This window comes from Uloborus diversus, chromosome 6 (assembly GCF_026930045.1).
Source record: "Uloborus diversus isolate 005 chromosome 6, Udiv.v.3.1, whole genome shotgun sequence".
NCBI classification, from domain to species: Eukaryota; Metazoa; Arthropoda; class Arachnida; order Araneae; family Uloboridae; genus Uloborus; species Uloborus diversus.
In genome coordinates this window covers 170,477,458-170,498,830 of record NC_072736.1, presented here as the reverse complement: position 1 = coordinate 170,498,830, position 21,373 = coordinate 170,477,458, and the positions used below count along the sequence as shown (strand labels likewise).

Sequence of the window (21,373 nt, the reverse complement as noted above, 5' to 3'; positions counted from 1 at the left end):
CTTTAGACATCTTGTTTCTCCATCTAATCATTATTTTTCTATTAGTCAACCATTCTTTTATCCATTTAATATATTTATGATCCATTTTTAAATTGTTTAATTTTCTTAACAGTATATCTGATTTTATGTTATCATAAGCACCCTTCAAATCTAATGAGATGAGGAAGATAAAGTTTTTTTCTTTTCTTAGCCTTTTTAGTGTATTAATGATTTGTACAATGCAGTTTTCTGCACTTTTCCCTTTTCTGAAACCATGTAAAAATTCTGGGAAAATCTGGTTCTTCTCCTCCCACCATGTGAGTCTTTTAAGTATCAATTTTTCCATAAGTTTACACAAACATTGTGTTAATGCAACTGGTCGATAACTCTCCAAATTCTGTGGGTTTTTTCCTGATTTGCAAATTGGAATAATCATTGATGTCTTCCAGTTACTTGGCATATTACCAGTATGTATGCTATAATTAAAAAGTCTTAAGCATAGCTCCTTGGTTTTTTCTGGTAACATTCTTATAATATTGTTTGTTATTCCATCTGATCCTGCTGCCGTATTTTTTAAACTATTGATCTCGGACAAAAGTTCTTTCATCGTAAAAGATTGAACACTTCCTCTATTATTAATTTCCAGTATGTGTGACTCTTTATCTGTTTTGTCTTTCTTGCTAAAGTATTCCACAAACATTTCAGCCTGTTCGTTATCTTCAAAATACTTAATTCCCTCCTTGACAAGGACTTGGCTGGGACTTGGTGATTTGTTTATGATATTTTTTAATTTATTTACTGATCTATATATGTCTTTAGGTTGTTTTATGTTAAAATTTATGTTTTCCCAATATTTTCTTTTTGCTTCTATTATGCTTTTCCTAAAAAGAGCTAGTTTTCTTTTGTAATCAATCCAATCAGTTATCATTTGAGTTCTGTAGGCTTTGTTTTTTGCTTGGTTCTTCTGCTTTTTCTTTTTTGAGCATTCTAAGTTCCACCAGTTGCTGTTTGAGTTGTTGTTACTATATTTCACTATTTTTGTTACGTTATCTATATTTGATGTAATAATTTCTGTCATTTGATTAAATGTATTGCAATTAAGAATCTTGAAATTTATATTAGGAATGATTTTATCCATATTATCTTTGAATTTGTCCCAATTTACATACCTTTTAATTTTAGTGTGTGTTTTTTTTTCAGCAATCCTGATTATAGTGGGGTAGTGATCACTTTCGCCGTTTTCATCGCTTCTATGCCAATCCATTTCTGTAATTAGCTCAGAACTGACTATTGTTAGGTCTAATATTCCCTCATCTTTTTGTTTGTTGATACGGGTTGGTATATTCTTATTGATTATGCAGATATTTTTTTCTTGGATCCAGTCATAGAATTTAATTGAGCTATTGTATGTTTTTTTGTCTCCTGTTATTTTATTTCTAGCGTTAAAATCTCCTGTAAAAATTTGATTATTTCCCTTTTGGATCTTTTTTAAAACGTTTAAGTCCTCTTCAGTGAATTTACCAGGTGGTCTGTAACAGTTAATAATTTGATAATACTTGCTATTGTAAAAAATAGTCACACTATTAATTTCAAAATTGGAATTGGTAATGTCTATTATTTCTTCAGTGACAGGAATATCTGTTTTAACATATATACAAAGTCCACCCCCTTTGCAGGGAGGTGGCCTTTCATAACTAAAATTATGATAGCCACTAATAGTGGGGATTTTATTCTTTGTGCACCAGGTCTCCTGGAGACAAATAACAAAAGGAGATAACCATGAAATAAAATTTTTTAAGTAAATAAGATTCTTAGCCAAGCTGCGGCAATTCCAAGATAAAAGAAAACAGTCCCTGATGAAAAAAAGAAAAAGAACAACCCCCTAAAGAGAGTTGTATTCCTCTTGGTCACTTTCCATCGGGTCTCCATCTATTGGTAGACCCCCCAACAGTTCAGCTTCAGGTAAAAGATTCTCTGCACTTGGGATTAAATTGATTTTTGGATTTTCCTTCCTCATCTCTCTATATTGCTTAATCAGCTGAACTTCTACTGTATTAAAATTACTATTTTCAGCTTTGTCATTATAGGTGTTATTGTACCTCAATATTTGTAATTCGATTTTAATTTTGTCTATTTCCTGCTTCAGCATTTTTATTTCTTCATCTTTCTCTCCTAATTCTTTTTTTAGCTGCTTAATGATTAGGTCTTTGTTTTCATTTTCGACTTTATTTTCACTAGCCACTTTTGCATATGTTTTATTTTTTTCTTGTTCTTTCCTGTCTTTATTGTTTGTATAACTCTTTAGAACAGGACAACTTTTATCCTCTGCACTGTGACTACCATTGCATCTAAAGCAAGCTGTTATTTTTCCACAATTTTCATGTGTCATTCCACAATCTGAGCATCTAACTTCTCCCTTGCAATACTTTGCTGGGTGACCTATTCTTTTGCATTTTTTGCAAATCAAAGGTTTTTCTATGTATTTACTAGCTCGGAAGTTAATGCATCCTATTTTAAATTCTGTTCTATTTGTGATTCCCAACTCTTTTATCAAAACAATCGGGATTGGTACCTCAGACTCTTTTTTCTTAAATCTTATCACCTGCGTTACGTAAACTCCCCTTTCCTCAAGTTTGTTTGCTATGAATTTTACGGTCAAATCTTCATCTACATTTCTTAGTATATACTTTGTGCTTATGGCATCTTCTAATAGTCTTGTTTCAACTTCAATATCCAGAAAAGTTTTAGTTTCACTCACCTTTTTCATGGTGTCTTCGTTTTTGGTACTCACAATTATGTTGCCGTTCCTGGTAAAATATACTTCATCTTCTTTTGAGATTAAGTTTTCTATTTCTTTGTGGAACTTCATCCCTTTGTTCTTTGGTATCTCCTTGTTAACACCGAAAATAACTAATTTAATTTTATCGCTCCATTTGTCATGGCAGCCCTAATTTTGGAACAAATCTGATATACCCCCCTCTTGGCGACTTTTTCCTGTTGGCGCCAAAAAAGCGTCGCCAAGAAAACTATGTATGACGTCATATGTCATACATCGTTCTTAGCGATGCTTTTTTAGCGCCAACAGGAAAAATTCAAATTATGTCATTAATTATTTAATGAAATTAATGCATTAATTTTTTTCCGTTGTTTCTCCGGGATACGAGCCCTCGGTCTCAGCCGAGGTCTCATTACGAAAGTACTATGAGACCTCGGGCTCGCCAGGACCTCGCTGCCGCTCGGTCCGTTATCCCTCCGACTTTTAATATACATCACAGTCGGATATAAGTCACAGATCTCCTCCGTTCAGTATACAATAAAGTCACAGATTTTATGTGAAATTAACACCATTTTTGTGCTACAAAAATGCTAACCAGACCAAAATACAAACTACCAGAAACACACTAAAAACACAATAATTCAAAATATGTTCACTTACCTTTTTTACTTTTCTTTTACTTCCTCACGTGAGGCAGTGCACATATGTTCCGCTCTTAGGAATATTTGTTCGGATTTTAATTCAATGTAATTTAATATTTCTTCATTAATATAATTTCGCCAATCGGCTAAAGTTTGTGATGAAAAAAAATATTGACTTTCAATATCAGCAGTTTTGGTCCCAATTAAAATCTCATATGTTATCAAAAAAATCTCCTCTATTTTCAACTTGCTAGAACTAAACCATGACCCACTCCTGATCGTTGCTTCTTTTCCACAAACAACACCCCCAATAACCTTTGTACAAAAAAAAAATTAACCCATCTGAACATTTTTTAGTTTTTTTAATTTTCATAACAGAATTACATCTAGAACATAACATTTCATTCTTAAGTAAACCAATTTCCCTTAAAAATTCTAAAAAAACCTCTTTATTTTCAATTAGTTTAAATATAAAAAATCTATTTAGGACTCCGGTACGTCCAAACGTTGGACGACCTGACGAAAAAGAAAAAGAAGATTCATTCAAAAATTTCAATTGATACATTTGGACAACATCACAAACCGAACTCATAATTAAAATAGAAAATTCAACTAAATTAACATTAAAAAACAATAAGAAAAAGAATACTCTAAAATAAAGTTTGAATTGAAACTTTATTTTAGAGTATTCAACTTAAAATCTCCCTAAGAGCGAAACATATGAGCACCTACCTCCTACCACACATACACGTGCAAAAAGACAAACTTCGAGAAACTACTTTCCAGCGTTCAAGTTGCAAAACCAGGGTTGCCAAGTTATCGCCTTATTGGCGATTTTCGTATCGAGCGAAAAATTAAAATCTCGCCAAGAGGGGGGCATATCAGAGGAGAGCCCTAATTTTTTCTTTCCTAGCATACTAGCTTCATATATAAATTCATTTCGCTTGGTAATTTTCTCTTTACCATTAACAACCACCTCCTTATTAGGGCTAGCCTTTCTTTTTGGCCCTATATGAACAAGTTCCTCTTAGTACAAAAAAAAAAACAAAAACCATGCACGAGCTACATGCATAGCTAGGAGAAACGTAATTGGAAAAAGAAGAAAAACCCCTTTAACAAACCCTAACTCACAAACTCGAGAAAAAACACAACCTCAACCAACGTGCAACCAATCGTGCCCAAAAGTAGTTTGTAGTTGCTACATTTTGAAAAAAGTAGTTGTAGTTGTAGTTAACTACATTTGTGCTAAAGTAGTTGTAGTTGTAGTTCGCTACAAAAAAAATATAGTTTTTCCAACCACTGGCTTTGACGCTTAGTGAATGACAGTAATTTTTCATCGTCTTTATGGGAAACTTTCTTTTCTATTCTTCTAAAATTATATTACACCATAAACTCTCAGAAGCCAAGCCTGTAATTTACCCCAAAGAAAACACGTGGAATAATGTTTTACCTTTTTCGGTAGCATTGTTAATCACCGCAAGGTAGCGTGTATTCGAGCTCTGAAGTTGCGTTGAAACGAAGAAGCAAACTTAAAAATGGGGATGCTTGGTCATCTTTTCACGGAGGAAAAACATTTTTGAGTGGAGATTTTGTTCTAAGGTGGCAACATCAGTATTGTTTTGGTAAACAAATCGTGAATTTTCTAGATTTTCCAACTATTTTTAAGCAATGGGTAAGCTTGGCTTGCAAATTAAGGCTACGCTTGAAAATATTACAGATTTAGAAGCGTACGATTCTGATTTTCGATGGTATCTCAAATGGAAATGCATGAATTGCGGAGAACAATCCGAAAAATGGCAGTACATTACTCTGGCTGAAACATGTCCGTTGAAAGGCGGACGAGGAGAAGCTAACTTTGTTAGCAAATGCAAATTGTGCTCCAGAGAAAACTCTGTTGAGATTCTTCCCGATTTCGCAAAGAAATATACCGCTGATGACAACGAAACGTTCAAAACTGTTGTTGTAATGGACTGTCGAGGACTTGAGCCTGTGGATTTTTCCCCCCGTGGTGGTTGGCGTGCAGTAGGTGAATCATCTGGAACTGTGTTTGATGACATTAATTTGGAAGACAAAGAGTGGGTTGATTATGATGAAAAGGCAAAGCTCTCCGTGTCTGTTTGTGATTTGGAGCATAAATTTGTCAAAATATAATTGTCATGTTCTAGGAATGAAAGGTTTGTACGAATTTTGATACCCTAAGTCATTTGCTTGTACTATAAACGTCAATGTGATTAGTGGAGTTCACTTATGGAAAACAAAGCTATTTTTTTTTTTACATGTTCAGTTAAATTTTCTGTTTTAAGTTTCAAATGAAGTGATGTAGCTGCTGGTAATTTTGATCTGCTAACGAATGTTGCCAAAACTTTAATTAAAAATTGTATGAATCGCTAATTTAAATGTGTACAGCACGAAGTTAAAGCTTCTAACTGATAATTTTACTACTGTGGTGACAATGAATAAACGCTCAAGAAATTTTCATATCTGACGACATTCCTTTGTAAAGACTTTTTTAAATATTATCAAGAATGATTATTATTGATTTAATTTTTAAAAGTTGTCAATTGATTTTTTTTTTTCAAGTAAATGGAGTTTTCTTTTGGAGAAATTATTGTTTTGTTCTTACACAAAATTGGTTCGGGTGCCAGATTTTTTTTGTCTAATAAATTCTTATATTTGCATTGAATGTTTGTAAGTCATTGGACTTGTCTTTCTTACACAAAAGATGGGGTCACTCATGTTAATGCTTTTCTTGTGTGATTAAAATTTAAAAAGTAATAATAAAGCAAAAATTGTTAAGAAGTAAATTGTTCTTTAATTTTTTTTTTCAATTTAATTTAATCATATTTTAACACAAAATATTTTTGATCAGTTTTTATTTACTTGTATATATCAGTTTGATTTGTTTGAACAGTATCTTTATTTATTAAAAAAGAAAATTGTCAAGGTAGTTGAGAAAGGGTGTCTCGACTCCCACATCCAATAGATCCCGTAGTATCTACAGCCGTGAAATTTGGTACAAAATTACTTTGAACTCCCAAGGATGTACACCTCAGAGTGTATTTTTTAAAATTTAATTTTTTTTTTTTGCAATCAATTGTTTAAGCTAAAATTTGCTTCTTGAAGGTATGAAAGATTTCCCACACCTTATTTTTTTCGCACAAGATGAAGTTGCTCCAATTTTCTCAATTAATTAGAACAGAGGTTCCCAAACTTCAGACTTCCACGGACCCCCTCCGCAAAAATTACGAATTTCGCGGACCCCCCCCCCCCCCCCCCCGGCGCGAGCAAAAAGAAATTGATTTGACACAGTTAATTTTTTTTCTAATACAAATTTATTTCTTCCTTTAAATTTATTCATTCATTTTTCTGTATATTTTTTTAGAGTTTTTGTCTGGTTTACATCTCTTACATTATTATTTTAAGTTATGGTAGTAAAATTCTATTTGAAATTCAATTAGGAGTAAAAATGTTATAACTAAATTTCTACTACAAGTTGACTTATAAAAAGATGAACTTTTGAAGTTAGTGAAGCAAACACTGTTAGCCTAGTTTAAGTGTGTTAAATCATGCACACAAAATTAATTAATGTGTAGTGTGTTGAGTTTCGGGGCGGGGGAGCTGCTGCATCCTGCATGTACTTAAGCTAGAAATTTTTTATTAATCATAAATGTGCTTCCTTTTTTAATTAAAATAACGTTACTCGTCCTTCAATCTCAGTTATATTTTATCGTTTTAGCTGGATAGCACTGCGGAATAGAGACGTACCGAGTAGCACTTTGGCTGAGTAGCCGAGTACCGAGTACTCGGCCTTTCATTACTCGGCCAAGTACCGAGTTACCGAGTACTCGGCCAAGTTACCAAGTACCAATTATGTTTTAAGAAGAACCATCGACACACATGTGATGAATTTTGAACTTATTGGAATAGTAGTATAGACCTCCTTGTCCATATAATAGTTTTTAAAACTAAATTCCTGCTGAAATGTAACTACACATTATTTAATGTGCAACATTATACATATTAGTGTGATTTTATACAATACAGTTTTGGCCAGCTCTATGGCGGTTATATCCAGTTTTGGCCGGTTTTTGCTAGTGGCACGGCCAAAATAAGTTTTGTCCGGCCAAAACTACAACCCTGCTACAGACACGTGTTTCTGCGTTACAAAGAACGTCTTTTTCAGTGCATAAAAGGTGAGCTAAAGAATAAGGGCGTTCGACAAAAAAAAACCGACTTTTGTCGGATGTCTTTAAATCCACGAACTCACATTTTGTGCATTGAAAAAGGAATTCCTTGTAATGCCAAAACACGTGTCTGCACTGTGCTTTTTACGTTGTTTTATTTCCTTTTATTTTTTAAGCAAAGGTATTTTTATATTTCTTATAACTAATTTTTGTATGTAGCAAAAATCCATTCACAATTTTTAATAAGTTTTATTAACTTTGGGGACATTAAAATAAAGATTTATTCCATTGAAGCATTACAAACTATTCTCAAAATTTAAATTTGAATTGTAAATGATTGCAGAACATTATGAACATTATACATGCTTGAGCTTTTTTATAAATTTTAATATCTGTCTTGGACAAAATTAAATTTTTTGCAACTACTCGGTATTCGCCGAGTATCCGATCAAAATTTGGCCGATTTACCGAGTACTCGGTGTAATGCTGACATTACATGTTAGTTATTTTTGGCCTCGCGAGCAGTAAAAATGTGCGTGTGTTGGCGCTTTTGGCGGGGTTTTGTTTTACTGTGGAGGAGGCGAATTGGCGAGGAACTTGCCTGGGTTCCGGGGAAATGTTTGGAAAGGAGAAGGGACAGAGGAGAATCTTTTTAGCGAGTGTAGAAAGCACTGTGCAGATGTTTTGGATACAGCCCGACATGCCTTGAGAAAAATGAGGTAAGGCATTCTTATTAATATATCTATAGAAAATGTGCCTTTCGTTGATATTTAAATATTTAGTGTCTTGTTGTGGGCTAAGTAGTATTTGCAACAACATATAGATATTAATTAATTCACGAAAATAAAAGCTAAATAATTTGAGTAACGGCCCTGTTTTCTTTCCATTCTACCGAACCTAATAATTTCACAAATGAACCTCCATATATAACATATTTTACCAAATGCACTGAACCCAAAATCACCACATAGGCAAATTGGCCGAGTACCGAGTAGTTACCGATTACTCGGTCTGTCTCTACTGCGGGCCCTCTGCTATGGACTCGCAGACCACAGTTTGGGAGACTCTGATTTAGAACAAGAGGTTTGGTTTCTAATTTAGTGAAAGTCCTAAGCGAAACTTGATTCAAGTACAGAATTACAAAGCAAAATGTTACTGGAGGCCACAAATTTGAAATTGTAAATTACAGTCATTTTTCAAAGCTCAGGCTCCGACATATCCAAGGGAGGATTTGAAGATATTCTATGAAACTCAGAAATTTTCCGTTTGTAACCATTGAAAAGGATTTAAACTAACCATATCCCCACCAAAAATACTAATTTTTTGCAACTATTCGGTATTTGCCGAGTATCTGATCAAAATTTGGCCGATTTACCGAGTACTCGGCAAATTGGCCGAGTACCGAGTAGTTACCGAGTACTCGGTACGTCTCTACTGCGGACCACCTGCTATGGACTCGCAGACCACAGTTTGGGAGACTCTGATTTAGAACAAGAGGTTTGGTTTCTAATTTAGTGAAAGTCCTAAGCGAAACTTGATTCAAGTACAGAATTACAGAGCAAAATGTTACTGGAGGGCACAAATTTGAAATTGTAAATTACAGTCATTTTTCAAAGCTCAGGCTCCGACATATAACTACACTTGCTACACTTAGGTCTTGGAAATAAGCGTATGAGATATCGTTTACAGGGTTCAGTCATAAATCAGGCAGATAATGTTATGGATCTGGGTGTCTTTATAAATCAGGACTTCAAGTTTAGTCAACAGTGCAGTATTGCTAGTAACAAAGCCAACAAAATGCTTGGGTTCATCAATAGATCTATTTCAAACAAATCTAAGAAAGTTCTTCTGCCTTTATATAGGAGTTTAGTAAGACCTCATTTGGAGTATGCTGTTCAGTTTTGGTCGCCTTATCTGAAGAAAGATATTTTTGTATTGGAAAGGGTTCAAAGAAGGGTAACTAAATTAGTAAGGGGACTCTCAGATTTAGATTATGATACCAGACTTAATAGGCTTAACATGTATAGCCTGGAGCAAAGGAGAGTCAGAGGGGACATGATTCAGTTATTTAAATTTATCAAAATGAAAGATGTAAACGGATTAAATTTTTGCGGGGAAAGCAGGACAAGGGGTCATTGTTTTAAGCTATTTAAATCTCAGGCTAACTTGGAAATCAGGAAAAACTACTACTTTAGCAGGGTCGTGGGCACTTGGAATAGCTTACCGGAAGAGGCGGTAATGAGCAAGGGAGTGGATAGCTTTAAGAGGGCCATTGATCTTCATTGGGGACTCTAGGACCAGCCTAGCTGGGCCCAGTGCCTGTTGCTGGTCGTCACATTTGTATTTGTATATCCAAGGGAGGATTTGAGGATATTCTATGAAACTCAGAAATTTTCCGTTTGTAACCATTGAAAAGGATTTAAACTAACCATATCCCCCACCAAAAATACTTTCTGGCTATGCCACTGTGCTCAGGATCAACTTGGCACCTATAGTTAAAATTTGGTACAACTTAGTTCGGACATTGGGGGAGGGGTGCTCTTTGAAAGAATTTGCTTTGCAAAAATTTTGTTATGTATAGTGTTTTAATGTTCTTTTTTCTTTAGATGGGGGCGAGATTTTAGTATTGTTAGAACAATAGGGAGCTCTTTAATTAAATTTTACTTGTCATGAGAGGGCAGCAAAATGTTTTGATTCATTTTATCATAACCAGGGGCAACATGATTGGAGGACACTGTGACCTCCACAAAATTTCCCATACTTGTCAAGTTTAAACAAGTATTACATTTTGAAACAATGGTGGTCTTCTTAATAGTGTCTCTTCTCTTTAGATGTAGGTATGTGTCTGTATTTCATCGTACATAAAAATTCAAAACGTAAAATAATATAAAAAAAAATTGTTGTTGGCAATTTTTTGAAAAACAGTCACAAGGTGAATTGTTCGTTAATTTTTGCCAGTAGCAATGAAAAATAAAATAAAATGATGGCTTACTTTTGTAGTTTTATGAAATATATAAAGGAGCACCGAAAAAAAAAACTTTAATAAAATATTATTTATGATACTGCGATTTCCCATGCTAAAAAAAATAAGACATTTTCATTTCTGATTTAATATAACTTTATGACTGTGGTTAAGAATCTTGCAGTGAGTTTAGATTATACAGGGTGACAAGAAATAACTTGGACACACATAATACATTATCATTTTAATGATAATGAAAATATTACGACCTAACTTCAACAGGACATGATTAACGCACAGGCCAACTAGGCTTGGGCCTGGGGCCCCATCTTCCTAAAGGGCCCCTAAATTTTTGGAAAACTTATGCATAGCAATAAAAACTCATGCATTTTTGTAAAAATAATAAAAAATCCTCTTTTAAATAAATGTTAAGCATTATCTTAACATTATTTTACATTGACTTAAAGTGATGGAGTAGAGAGGGGGGCCTCCAAAGCATTGTGAGCCTTGGGCCTCACTTTCAGTTAGTTGGACCTTGAACTTCAATATAAGTATGAATAAATTATTTCGTCTTAAATATATATTCAAAGTGACTACCTTTAGCTTTAATACAGGGCTTTAAATGTGCCACAAAATTTTCAGCTATGTGCCGCAACTCATATTTTATCCCTTTCCTTGCATAAGGATTTCTTTAGGAATTCAAAAGTTTTATGAGGTTTAGCATACGTCCATGACTCCAAGACCTTCTTACATTGTTAAACAGCGTCAACGATCCCATTCTGCTAAGGCCGTAGCCAGGAATTTTTTTCGGGGGTGGGGGGGGGCACATGATCAGAGGCAAGTGTGGTTCCAGACAAGTAGTCCAGGGGAGGGGGGTAGGGTTCAAAGCTGCGTTTATTTGGGGTTTGCAAAATCAAACTAAAAGTAATAAAAAATTAGTTAAAAATAACTTTTTTTATTAACTTATTATAAAACCATGCGACGAGAACTTTTAGAAAACTTTTCTACTACTTTTTCGGGACAGACGTGAATATCCCGAAATACACTTAATAAAGTGAGTCCCGTCAATCGCTCTTCTCGTAGCTGTTTTCATTCGTAAATTATAGTTGCATTTAAACTGCTTGTTTTAAATGAATGTATTGATAATCTTGCACCAAAAATGTACTTGAAATACCCCCCAAAAATATATCTACAGATCAACTACATACCTGATTAAATACTTTTAAATATGTATGAACGTGAAATTTATCAGTAGTCAACTATATATGCGTTATCCTAAAAAATGAAATATAGCTTGCAAAGCTATGTTTTGTTGCAATGAGTAAAGAGTCAGCATTCTCGAAACGCACAAAGCGATGATACCAAATGCTAAAAAGCTATTTTTAGGCGGTGAAATCAAATGAAACATTCAACCCACCACCAAACTTGCTGGTCCATCAGAGGACAGAGGGAACCCCAATCCCCCTCTACTTTTGAAAGAGAAAATGGAAGATGAACCAGTCTACGACATTCCCCATTTCAAACAATGACCCCTGTCCACTGCGCATTTTTTGTGCGGGGTGGGGGGGGGGGGAGTCAGAGAAGGGGTCTGGCTGAAAGTAAGAAGTAACAAGGTGAAGGGGAAGGTTTTGTTTAGAGGATTCAGTCTTGGGTTGTTTCTTTTCTTTCTTTCTTTTTTTTTAGTGAAGGAAAAACTAAAAAAAGGGACGGACTAAGAAGTTTGTGTCCTAGAATTTCGGGGGGGGGGGGTTTGTCCCGACGGTCCCCACCCTGTCTACGGCCCTGCATTCTGCAATGGTTTAGGGTGGGATATGTGCTAGTGGGAAAACACCTCTTGTTTTTATTGATCAGGGGATACAATTAACCAAGAAACATATCCAAAGCTCATTTTTGAAGATGTTGTCTTATATATTGTTCATAAAAGTTCTCTAGAAACAAAAGATGGACCTTCCAACAGGATTCCACATTTGCGCACAGAGCTAAGGTACTCAAGATTGGTGCAAAACACATTCTCTGGACTTCATTGGAGCTCAAGAATAGCTACTGTATTCTCCAGATTTGAACCCAACGGATTATTCTGTTTGGTCCATCTTGGAGACCAGGGTTTGTGCAGTATAAGTCAGTTGCGGCCCATAGCTGAAAATTTTGTTACAAGTTTAAAACACTGTATTAATCCTAAAGATAGCTGCTTTGAAAATTCGTAAATATATTAGACGAAATAATGCATTCATATTTATTTTGAAGCTTGGTCGTAATATTTTAATTAGCATTAAAATTATAATGTATTATGTGTGAATAAGTTATTTTATTGTCACCCTGTGTTTTCTTGAAAATTTTAATCAAGATTAACCCGAGGAGAAAAACATTCAAAAGCAACAAATGCACAGTGGGATTGAACTCATGATGTTTGTGTTTCTAGCCTTCTCTCTTGGGCTGTTTTATCGTTTGAAATTACTTGTGTTAGTGTGTCTGCTGCACATTCCATTTGTTTGAAATATTCCCCATATTAAGCAATATGGGATTGCCCTTAAGCCAGGGCTAAAGTCGAACTGCATGCAATATACCGACAAACTGGTTATGATATTCAGAGGCTGCAATTTCATATTTGTCATAGACTCATCAGTCTGCAATAATCAATTACCCGAGCTGGAAGCAGGAGTCATCTCATTAAGGCTGAAAGTGCCAACAAACTGGTGGCTAAAAATTTGCTGCTGAAAACAGAGATTTTGAGCTGGTGCAATAACTTGACACTGATGCTGTTGTCACTCCAAACAAATTTTGTATTTCCTGTTTTCGTTGTATCATATTCAAACTTGAGATCTGGCAACCCATTTTTTGGTTTTGAAAAATGGTAACAAAAATATTAGCGTTCTTGTAGAATTACGTTACGCATACGTTAAGAAAAGAGTTGTGTTATATATTCATCTTTAAGATGTACGGATCATAAGATCAAAATGAGTCATCTTCATCACTGTAAATATCTTCATCAAACTTTCTTTCCTGTGCTGTGAAATAAATTGTGTTTAAAAACAAAAGCCGAGTCTGTAGTTACAACAGATGCCCTGGAATCTGCAACTACTTCTTCGAGTTTGCAAGCTTCATGTGCTCCTGCTGCAGATATGAAATGCATTGAACCGTCTCAGATAACTGCAATGTCTTCTCAGTTTGAATCAATAGTAACATATTCAAATATTACTGAAAGTGATAAAGCATTGACATTGATTTCCTTGCAGTATAGAGTCTTAAATGATATCAGAAATTGACTCGAACATATAGACGACAACATGAGATTACTTCTTGTGCTACGAGGCCCGGAAGTCGTGCAGCATATAAACGCTAATTTTTCTAAAGTATTGATAGTTCCAGAGCCTGACACAGACCTTACCATACTGAAAAGAGCTACAAGGCGGCTAACAAAAGAATGGTTTTACTGCACATTAACCAATGGAGAGAAAGTGCTACGCACTTGGATGATTTATTCCCCTTCGAAAGATTCGTTATTTTGCTTTTGCTGCCGTTTGTTTGATAATTTAAGCACACCAAATGAATCAAAGTTTTGCTCTTCTGATGGATTCAACAACTGGCAAAAACTAAATCCGAAAGTAGCCAATCACGAATCAAGTTTTCAACACAATCAAAATTTTTGTAAATGGAAGGAGTTGGAAGCTAGACTTCAAAAAGAGCAGATGATAGATAAAAAAAGAGCAATATGTTGTGGAAAAAGAAGCAAAAAAAGGCACAAAATTCTTTTCCGAATGTTTGATATAATTAAATTCCTAGTGAAACAGAATTTGGCTTTTCGCGCTCAAAGAGAGGACGATACCAGTGCAAATAGAGGCAACTTTTTAGAATTGGTGCATCTGCTTCCAAAATATGATCCAGTACTCCGAGAATACCTAGTGAAAATTAAAATGGGAAGAGAAATTTCTGTCTTGTATATGTCACCTCAAATTCAGAATGAATTTATTACAGTTTTAGGACAAAAAGTTCGCCAGAAAATTATCTGTGAAATTTTAAAGGCAAAATATTATTCAATAATATTTGATAGCAATCTTGATATTTCACATATTGACCAAACAAGTCAAGTTGTGCGATACGTAAGAATTGAAAATCATTAAGTAGAAGTGATGAAATCTTTTATTGAAACTAAAAATAAAACTGCTGAGAGCATTATTAATAGCATTTTAAGTAAGTTGAAAGCTGATGGCCTTGATGTAATAGATGGACTGCAGAGGTCAGACATATGACAATGCTTCTAACATGTCTGAGAAGCACACAGGAGTGCAACAAAGGCTTAAAAACATCAATCCCAATGCTGAATTTGTGCCTTGTTCAAATCACTCTTTGAACTTAGTTTGTGTGCATGCAGCTTCATTTGAAACGAACTGTTACTTTCTTCGGTACATTAGAACGCTGCTTTGCATTCTTTTCCATGTCAACACACGGTAGGGAAATTTTAATTGCTGCTACAGGCAAGACGATGAAGAGAATTCAGGAAACACGATGGAGTGCAAGGGCCAAAGCAGTTGACATGGTGTGGAACAATTACCTGTGCATGCAGCTTCATTTGAAACGAACTCTGTTACTTTCTTCGGTACATTAGAACGCTGCTATGCATTCTTTTCCATGTCAACACACGGTAGGGAAATTTTAATTGCTGCTACAGGCAAGACGATGAAGAGAATTCAGGAAACCTGATGGAGTGCAAGGGCCGAAGCAGTAGACATGGTGCGGAACAATTACCTGTGCATGCAGCTTCATTTGAAACGAACTCTGTTACTTTCTTCGGTACATTAGAACGCTGCTATGCATTCTTTTCCATGTCAACACACGGTAGGGAAATTTTAATTGCTGCTACAGGCAAGACGATGAAGAGAATTCAGGAAACCTGATGGAGTGCAAGGGCCGAAGCAGTAGACATGGTGCGGAACAATTACCTGTGCATGCAGCTTCATTTGAAACGAACTCTGTTACTTTCTTCGGTACATTAGAACGCTGCTATGCATTCTTTTCCATGTCCACACACTGTTGGGAAATTTTAACTGCTGCTACAGGCAAGACGATGAAGAGAATTCAGGAAACCTGATGGAGTGCAAGGGCCGAAGCAGTAGACATGGTGTGGAACAATTACCTGTGCCTGCAGCTTCATTTGAAACGAACTCTGTTACTTTCTTCGGTACATTAGAACGCTGCTATGCATTCTTTTCCATGTCCACACACTGTTGGGAAATTTTAACTGCTGCTACAGGCAAGACGATGAAGAGAATTCAGGAAACCTGATGGAGTGCAAGGGCCGAAGCAGTAGACATGGTGTGGAACAATTACCTGTGCCTGCAGCTTCATTTGAAACGAACTCTGTTACTTTCTTCGGTACATTAGAACGCTGCTATGCATTCTTTTCCATGTCAACACACCGTAGGGAAATTTTAATTGCTGCTACAGGCAAGACGATGAAAAGAATTCAGGAAACACGATGGAGTGCAAGGGCCGAAGCAGTAGACATGGTGCGGAACAATTACCTGTGCATGCAGCTTCATTTGAAGAGAACTCTGTTACTTTCTTCGGTACATTAGAACGCTGCTATGCATTCTTTTCCATGTCAACACACCGTTGGGGAAATTTTAATTGCTGCTACAGGCAAGACGATGAAGAGAATTCAGGAAACACGATGGAGTGCAAGGGCCGAAGCAGTAGACATGGTGTGGAACAATTACCTGTGCCTGCAGCTTCATTTGAAACGAACTCTGTTACTTTCTTCGGTACATTAGAACGCTGCTATGCATTCTTTTCCATGTCAACACACCGTTGGGGAAATTTTAATTGCTGCTACAGGCAAGACGATGAAGAGAATTCAGGAAACACGATGGAGTGCAAGGGCCGAAGCAGTAGACATGGTGTGGAACAATTACCTGTGCATGCAGCTTCATTTGAAACGAACTCTGTTACTTTCTTCGGTACATTAGAACGCTGCTATGCATTCTTTTCCATGTCAACACACCGTTGGGGAAATTTTAATTGCTGCTACAGGCAAGACGATGAAGAGAATTCAGGAAACACGATGGAGTGCAAGGGCCGAAGCAGTAGACATGGTGTGGAACAATTACCTGTGCATGCAGCTTCATTTGAAACGAACTCTGTTACTTTCTTCGGTACATTAGAACGCTGCTATGCATTCTTTTCCATGTCAACACACCGTTGGGGAAATTTTAATTGCTGCTACAGGCAAGACGATGAAGAGAATTCAGGAAACACGATGGAGTGCAAGGGCCGAAGCAGTAGACATGGTGTGGATCAATTACCTGTGCATGCAGCTTCATTTGAAACGAACTCTGTTACTTTCTTCGGTACATTAGAACGCTGCTATGCATTCTTTTCCATGTCAACACACCGTTGGGGAAATTTTAATTGCTGCTACAGGCAAGACGATGAAGAGAATTCAGGAAACACGATGGAGTGCAAGGGCCGAAGCAGTAGACATGGTGTGGAACAATTACCTGTGCCTGCAGCTTCATTTGAAACGAACTCTGTTACTTTCTTCGGTACATTAGAACGCTGCTATGCATTCTTTTCCATGTCAACACACCGTTGGGGAAATTTTAATTGCTGCTACAGGCAAGACGATGAAGAGAATTCAGGAAACACGATGGAGTGCAAGGGCCGAAGCAGTAGACATGGTGTGGAACAATTACCTGTGCCTGCAGCTTCATTTGAAACGAACTCTGTTACTTTCTTCGGTACATTAGAACGCTGCTATGCATTCTTTTCCATGTCAACACACCGTTGGGGAAATTTTAATTGCTGCTACAGGCAAGACGATGAAGAGAATTCAGGAAACACGATGGAGTGCAAGGGCCGAAGCAGTAGACATGGTGTGGAACAATTACCTGTGCCTGCAGCTTCATTTGAAACGAACTCTGTTACTTTCTTCGGTACATTAGAACGCTGCTATGCATTCTTTTCCATGTCAACACACCGTTGGGACATTTTAATTGCTGCTACAGGCAAGACGATGAAGAGAATTCAGGAAACCTGATGGAGTGCAAGGGCCGAAGCAGTAGACATGGTGCGGAACAATTACCTGTGCATGCAGCTTCATTTGAAACGAACTCTGTTACTTTCTTCGGTACATTAGAACGCTGCTATGCATTCTTTTCCATGTCAACACACCGTTAGGGAAATTTTAATTGCTGCTACAGGCAAGACGATGAAGAGAATTCAGGAAACACGATGGAGTGCAAGGGCCGAAGCAGTAGACATGGTGTGGAACAATTACCTGTGCATGCAGCTTCATTTGAAACAAACTCTGTTACTTTCTTCGGTACATTAGAACGCTGCTTTGCATTCTTTTCCATGTCAACACACCGTTGGGGAAATTTTAATTGCTGCTACAGGCAAGACGATGAAGAGAATTCAGGAAACACGATGGAGTGCAAGGGCCGAAGCAGTAGACATGGTGTGGAACAATTACCTGTGCCTGCAGCTTCATTTGAAACGAACTCTGTTACTTTCTTCGGTACATTAGAACGCTGCTATGCATTCTTTTCCATGTCAACACACCGTTGGGACATTTTAATTGCTGCTACAGGCAAGACGATGAAGAGAATTCAGGAAACCTGATGGAGTGCAAGGGCCGAAGCAGTAGACATGGTGTGGAACAATTACCTGTGCCTGCAGCTTCATTTGAAACGAACTCTGTTACTTTCTTCGGTACATTAGAACGCTGCTATGCATTCTTTTCCATGTCAACACACCGTTGGGACATTTTAATTGCTGCTACAGGCAAGACGATGAAGAGAATTCAGGAAACCTGATGGAGTGCAAGGGCCGAAGCAGTAGACATGGTGTGGAACAATTACCTGTGCATGCAGCTTCATTTGAAACGAACTCTGTTACTTTCTTCGGTACATTAGAACGCTGCTATGCATTCTTTTCCATGTCAACACACCGTTAGGGAAATTTTAATTGCTGCTACAGGCAAGACGATGAAGAGAATTCAGGAAACACGATGGAGTGCAAGGGCCGAAGCAGTAGACATGGTGTGGAACAATTACCTGTGCATGCAACTTCATTTGAAACGAACTCTGTTACTTTCTTCGGTACATTAGAACGCTGCTATGCATTCTTTTCCATGTCAACACACCGTTGGGGAAATTTTAATTGCTGCTACAGGCAAGACGATGAAGAGAATTCAGGAAACACGATGGAGTGCAAGGGCCGAAGCAGTAGACATGGTGTGGAACAATTACCTGTGCCTGCAGCTTCATTTGAAACGAACTCTGTTACTTTCTTCGGTACATTAGAACGCTGCTATGCATTCTTTTCCATGTCAACACACCGTTGGGGAAATTTTAATTGCTGCTACAGGCAAGACGATGAAGAGAATTCAGGAAACACGATGGAGTGCAAGGGCCGAAGCAGTAGACATGGTGTGGAACAATTACCTGTGCCTGCAGCTTCATTTGAAACGAACTCTGTTACTTTCTTCGGTACATTAGAACGCTGCTATGCATTCTTTTCCATGTCAACACACCGTTGGGGAAATTTTAATTGCTGCTACAGGCAAGACGATGAAGAGAATTCAGGAAACACGATGGAGTGCAAGGGCCGAAGCAGTAGACATGGTGTGGAACAATTACCTGTGCCTGCAGCTTCATTTGAAACGAACTCTGTTACTTTCTTCGGTACATTAGAACGCTGCTATGCATTCTTTTCCATGTCAACACACCGTTGGGGAAATTTTAATTGCTGCTACAGGCAAGACGATGAAGAGAATTCAGGAAACACGATGGAGTGCAAGGGCCGAAGCAGTAGACATGGTGTGGAACAATTACCTGTGCATGCAGCTTCATTTGAAACGAACTCTGTTACTTTCTTCGGTACATTAGAACGCTGCTATGCATTCTTTTCCATGTCAACACACCGTTGGGGAAATTTTAATTGCTGCTACAGGCAAGACGATGAAGAGAATTCAGGAAACACGATGGAGTGCAAGGGCCGAAGCAGTAGACATGGTGTGGAACAATTACCTGTGCCTGCAGCTTCATTTGAAACGAACTCTGTTACTTTCTTCGGTACATTAGAACGCTGCTATGCATTCTTTTCCATGTCAACACACCGTTGGGGAAATTTTAATTGCTGCTACAGGCAAGACGATGAAGAGAATTCAGGAAACACGATGGAGTGCAAGGGCCGAAGCAGTAGACATGGTGTGGAACAATTACCTGTGCATGCAGCTTCATTTGAAACGAACTCTGTTACTTTCTTCGGTACATTAGAACGCTGCTATGCATTCTTTTCCATGTCAACACACCGTTGGGGAAATTTTAATTGCTGCTACAGGCAAGACGATGAAGAGAATTCAGGAAACACGATGGAGTGCAAGGGCCGAAGCAGTAGACATGGTGTGGAACAATTACCTGTGCCTGCAGCTTCATTTGAAACGAACTCTGTTACTTTCTTCGGTACATTAGAACGCTGCTATGCATTCTTTTCCATGTCAACACACCGTTGGGGAAATTTTAATTGCTGCTACAGGCAAGACGATGAAGAGAATTCAGGAAACACGATGGAGTGCAAGGGCCGAAGCAGTAGACATGGTGTGGAACAATTACCTGTGCCTGCAGCTTCATTTGAAACGAACTCTGTTACTTTCTTCGGTACATTAGAACGCTGCTATGCATTCTTTTCCATGTCAACACACCGTTGGGGAAATTTTAATTGCTGCTACAGGCAAGACGATGAAGAGAATTCAGGAAACACGATGGAGTGCAAGGGCCGAAGCAGTAGACATGGTGTGGAACAATTACCTGTGCCTGCAGCTTCATTTGAAACGAACTCTGTTACTTTCTTCGGTACATTAGAACGCTGCTATGCATTCTTTTCCATGTCAACACACCGTTGGGACATTTTAATTGCTGCTACAGGCAAGACGATGAAGAGAATTCAGGAAACCTGATGGAGTGCAAGGGCCGAAGCAGTAGACATGGTGCGGAACAATTACCGGGAAACTTTGGCAGGAGTAGAAAAAACGACAGAGGACGGCGAAAACATGAATACGCGGACAGACGCAGGAGCTTTGCTGGTTGCAATGCAATCATTTTCTTTTCTTTGTTTTTCAGGCTTCTGGAAACCTGTACTGCATGAAGTCAATGATTCTCAACATTATTTGCAAACAGCGGGACTCAGTTTGCACCAGTGTGCTCATAAAATAAGTGCTTTGCAGATGCTACTCACAGAAAAGCGAAAAAAACTTATAGAGGATGCTTTATGTTATGCAAAAACTGAGCGCGAAGAGCTAGGAATTTCGATGGATCGTCCCAGGAGAATAATGAAGAAACAAATATTTGGGGACGGAAGCAAAAATGCAGCCTTTACAAATGAGAGCGAATTGAGAACAGGGTTGGCCAAATCGGACCCAATGGTTTTTTTTGGAAAAACCCATTATTTAGCCCACTTTTGGGTTTTTTAAAATTTTCTGAGAAGTTTTGAAAAAAATTAATTAATTTAAATACTTTCACAACTTAAACTTCTTTTTGATTTGTTCCTTCACCACAGACAATGAACATAAAAAATGAATTTTGAACTTTAATAGTATTTCTTAACTCTTAATGGCATTAAAAAAATACTTCAAAGATTTTAAATAAACATATTTTTTAACTTTTTTCTTTAACTGGTCAATAAATAACTCAAACTATCTTGACAAAGTCCTGTCGCGTCTGATTTTCTCAATATTTGTAGATTGTGTACAGAGGAAACTACTCCAGCTAAAAGGCTTTCATGTGAATTATTTTCCGCAAGCCAACACGTCACAAATTTCGAATGAACAAGGTAT

General features: G+C 37.2%; 1 protein-coding gene across 1 annotated transcript; it reads left to right on the top strand.

The window, feature by feature from the left end:
• The first annotated feature begins 5,003 nt into the window (after positions 1 to 5,003).
• Positions 5,004 to 6,174, top strand: LOC129224548 (CXXC motif containing zinc binding protein-like). Its single transcript, XM_054859023.1, has one exon. The coding sequence runs from the start codon at positions 5,065 to 5,067 to the stop codon at positions 5,545 to 5,547; it is 483 nt and encodes a 160-aa protein (XP_054714998.1). The 5' UTR covers positions 5,004 to 5,064; the 3' UTR covers positions 5,548 to 6,174.
• Positions 6,175 to 21,373: the final 15,199 nt, after the last annotated feature.

Coding starts and splice junctions, on each gene's coding strand:
- LOC129224548 (XM_054859023.1), top strand. CDS start 5,065: ATGGGTAAGCTTGGCTTGCAAATTAAGGCTACGCTTGAAAATATTACA.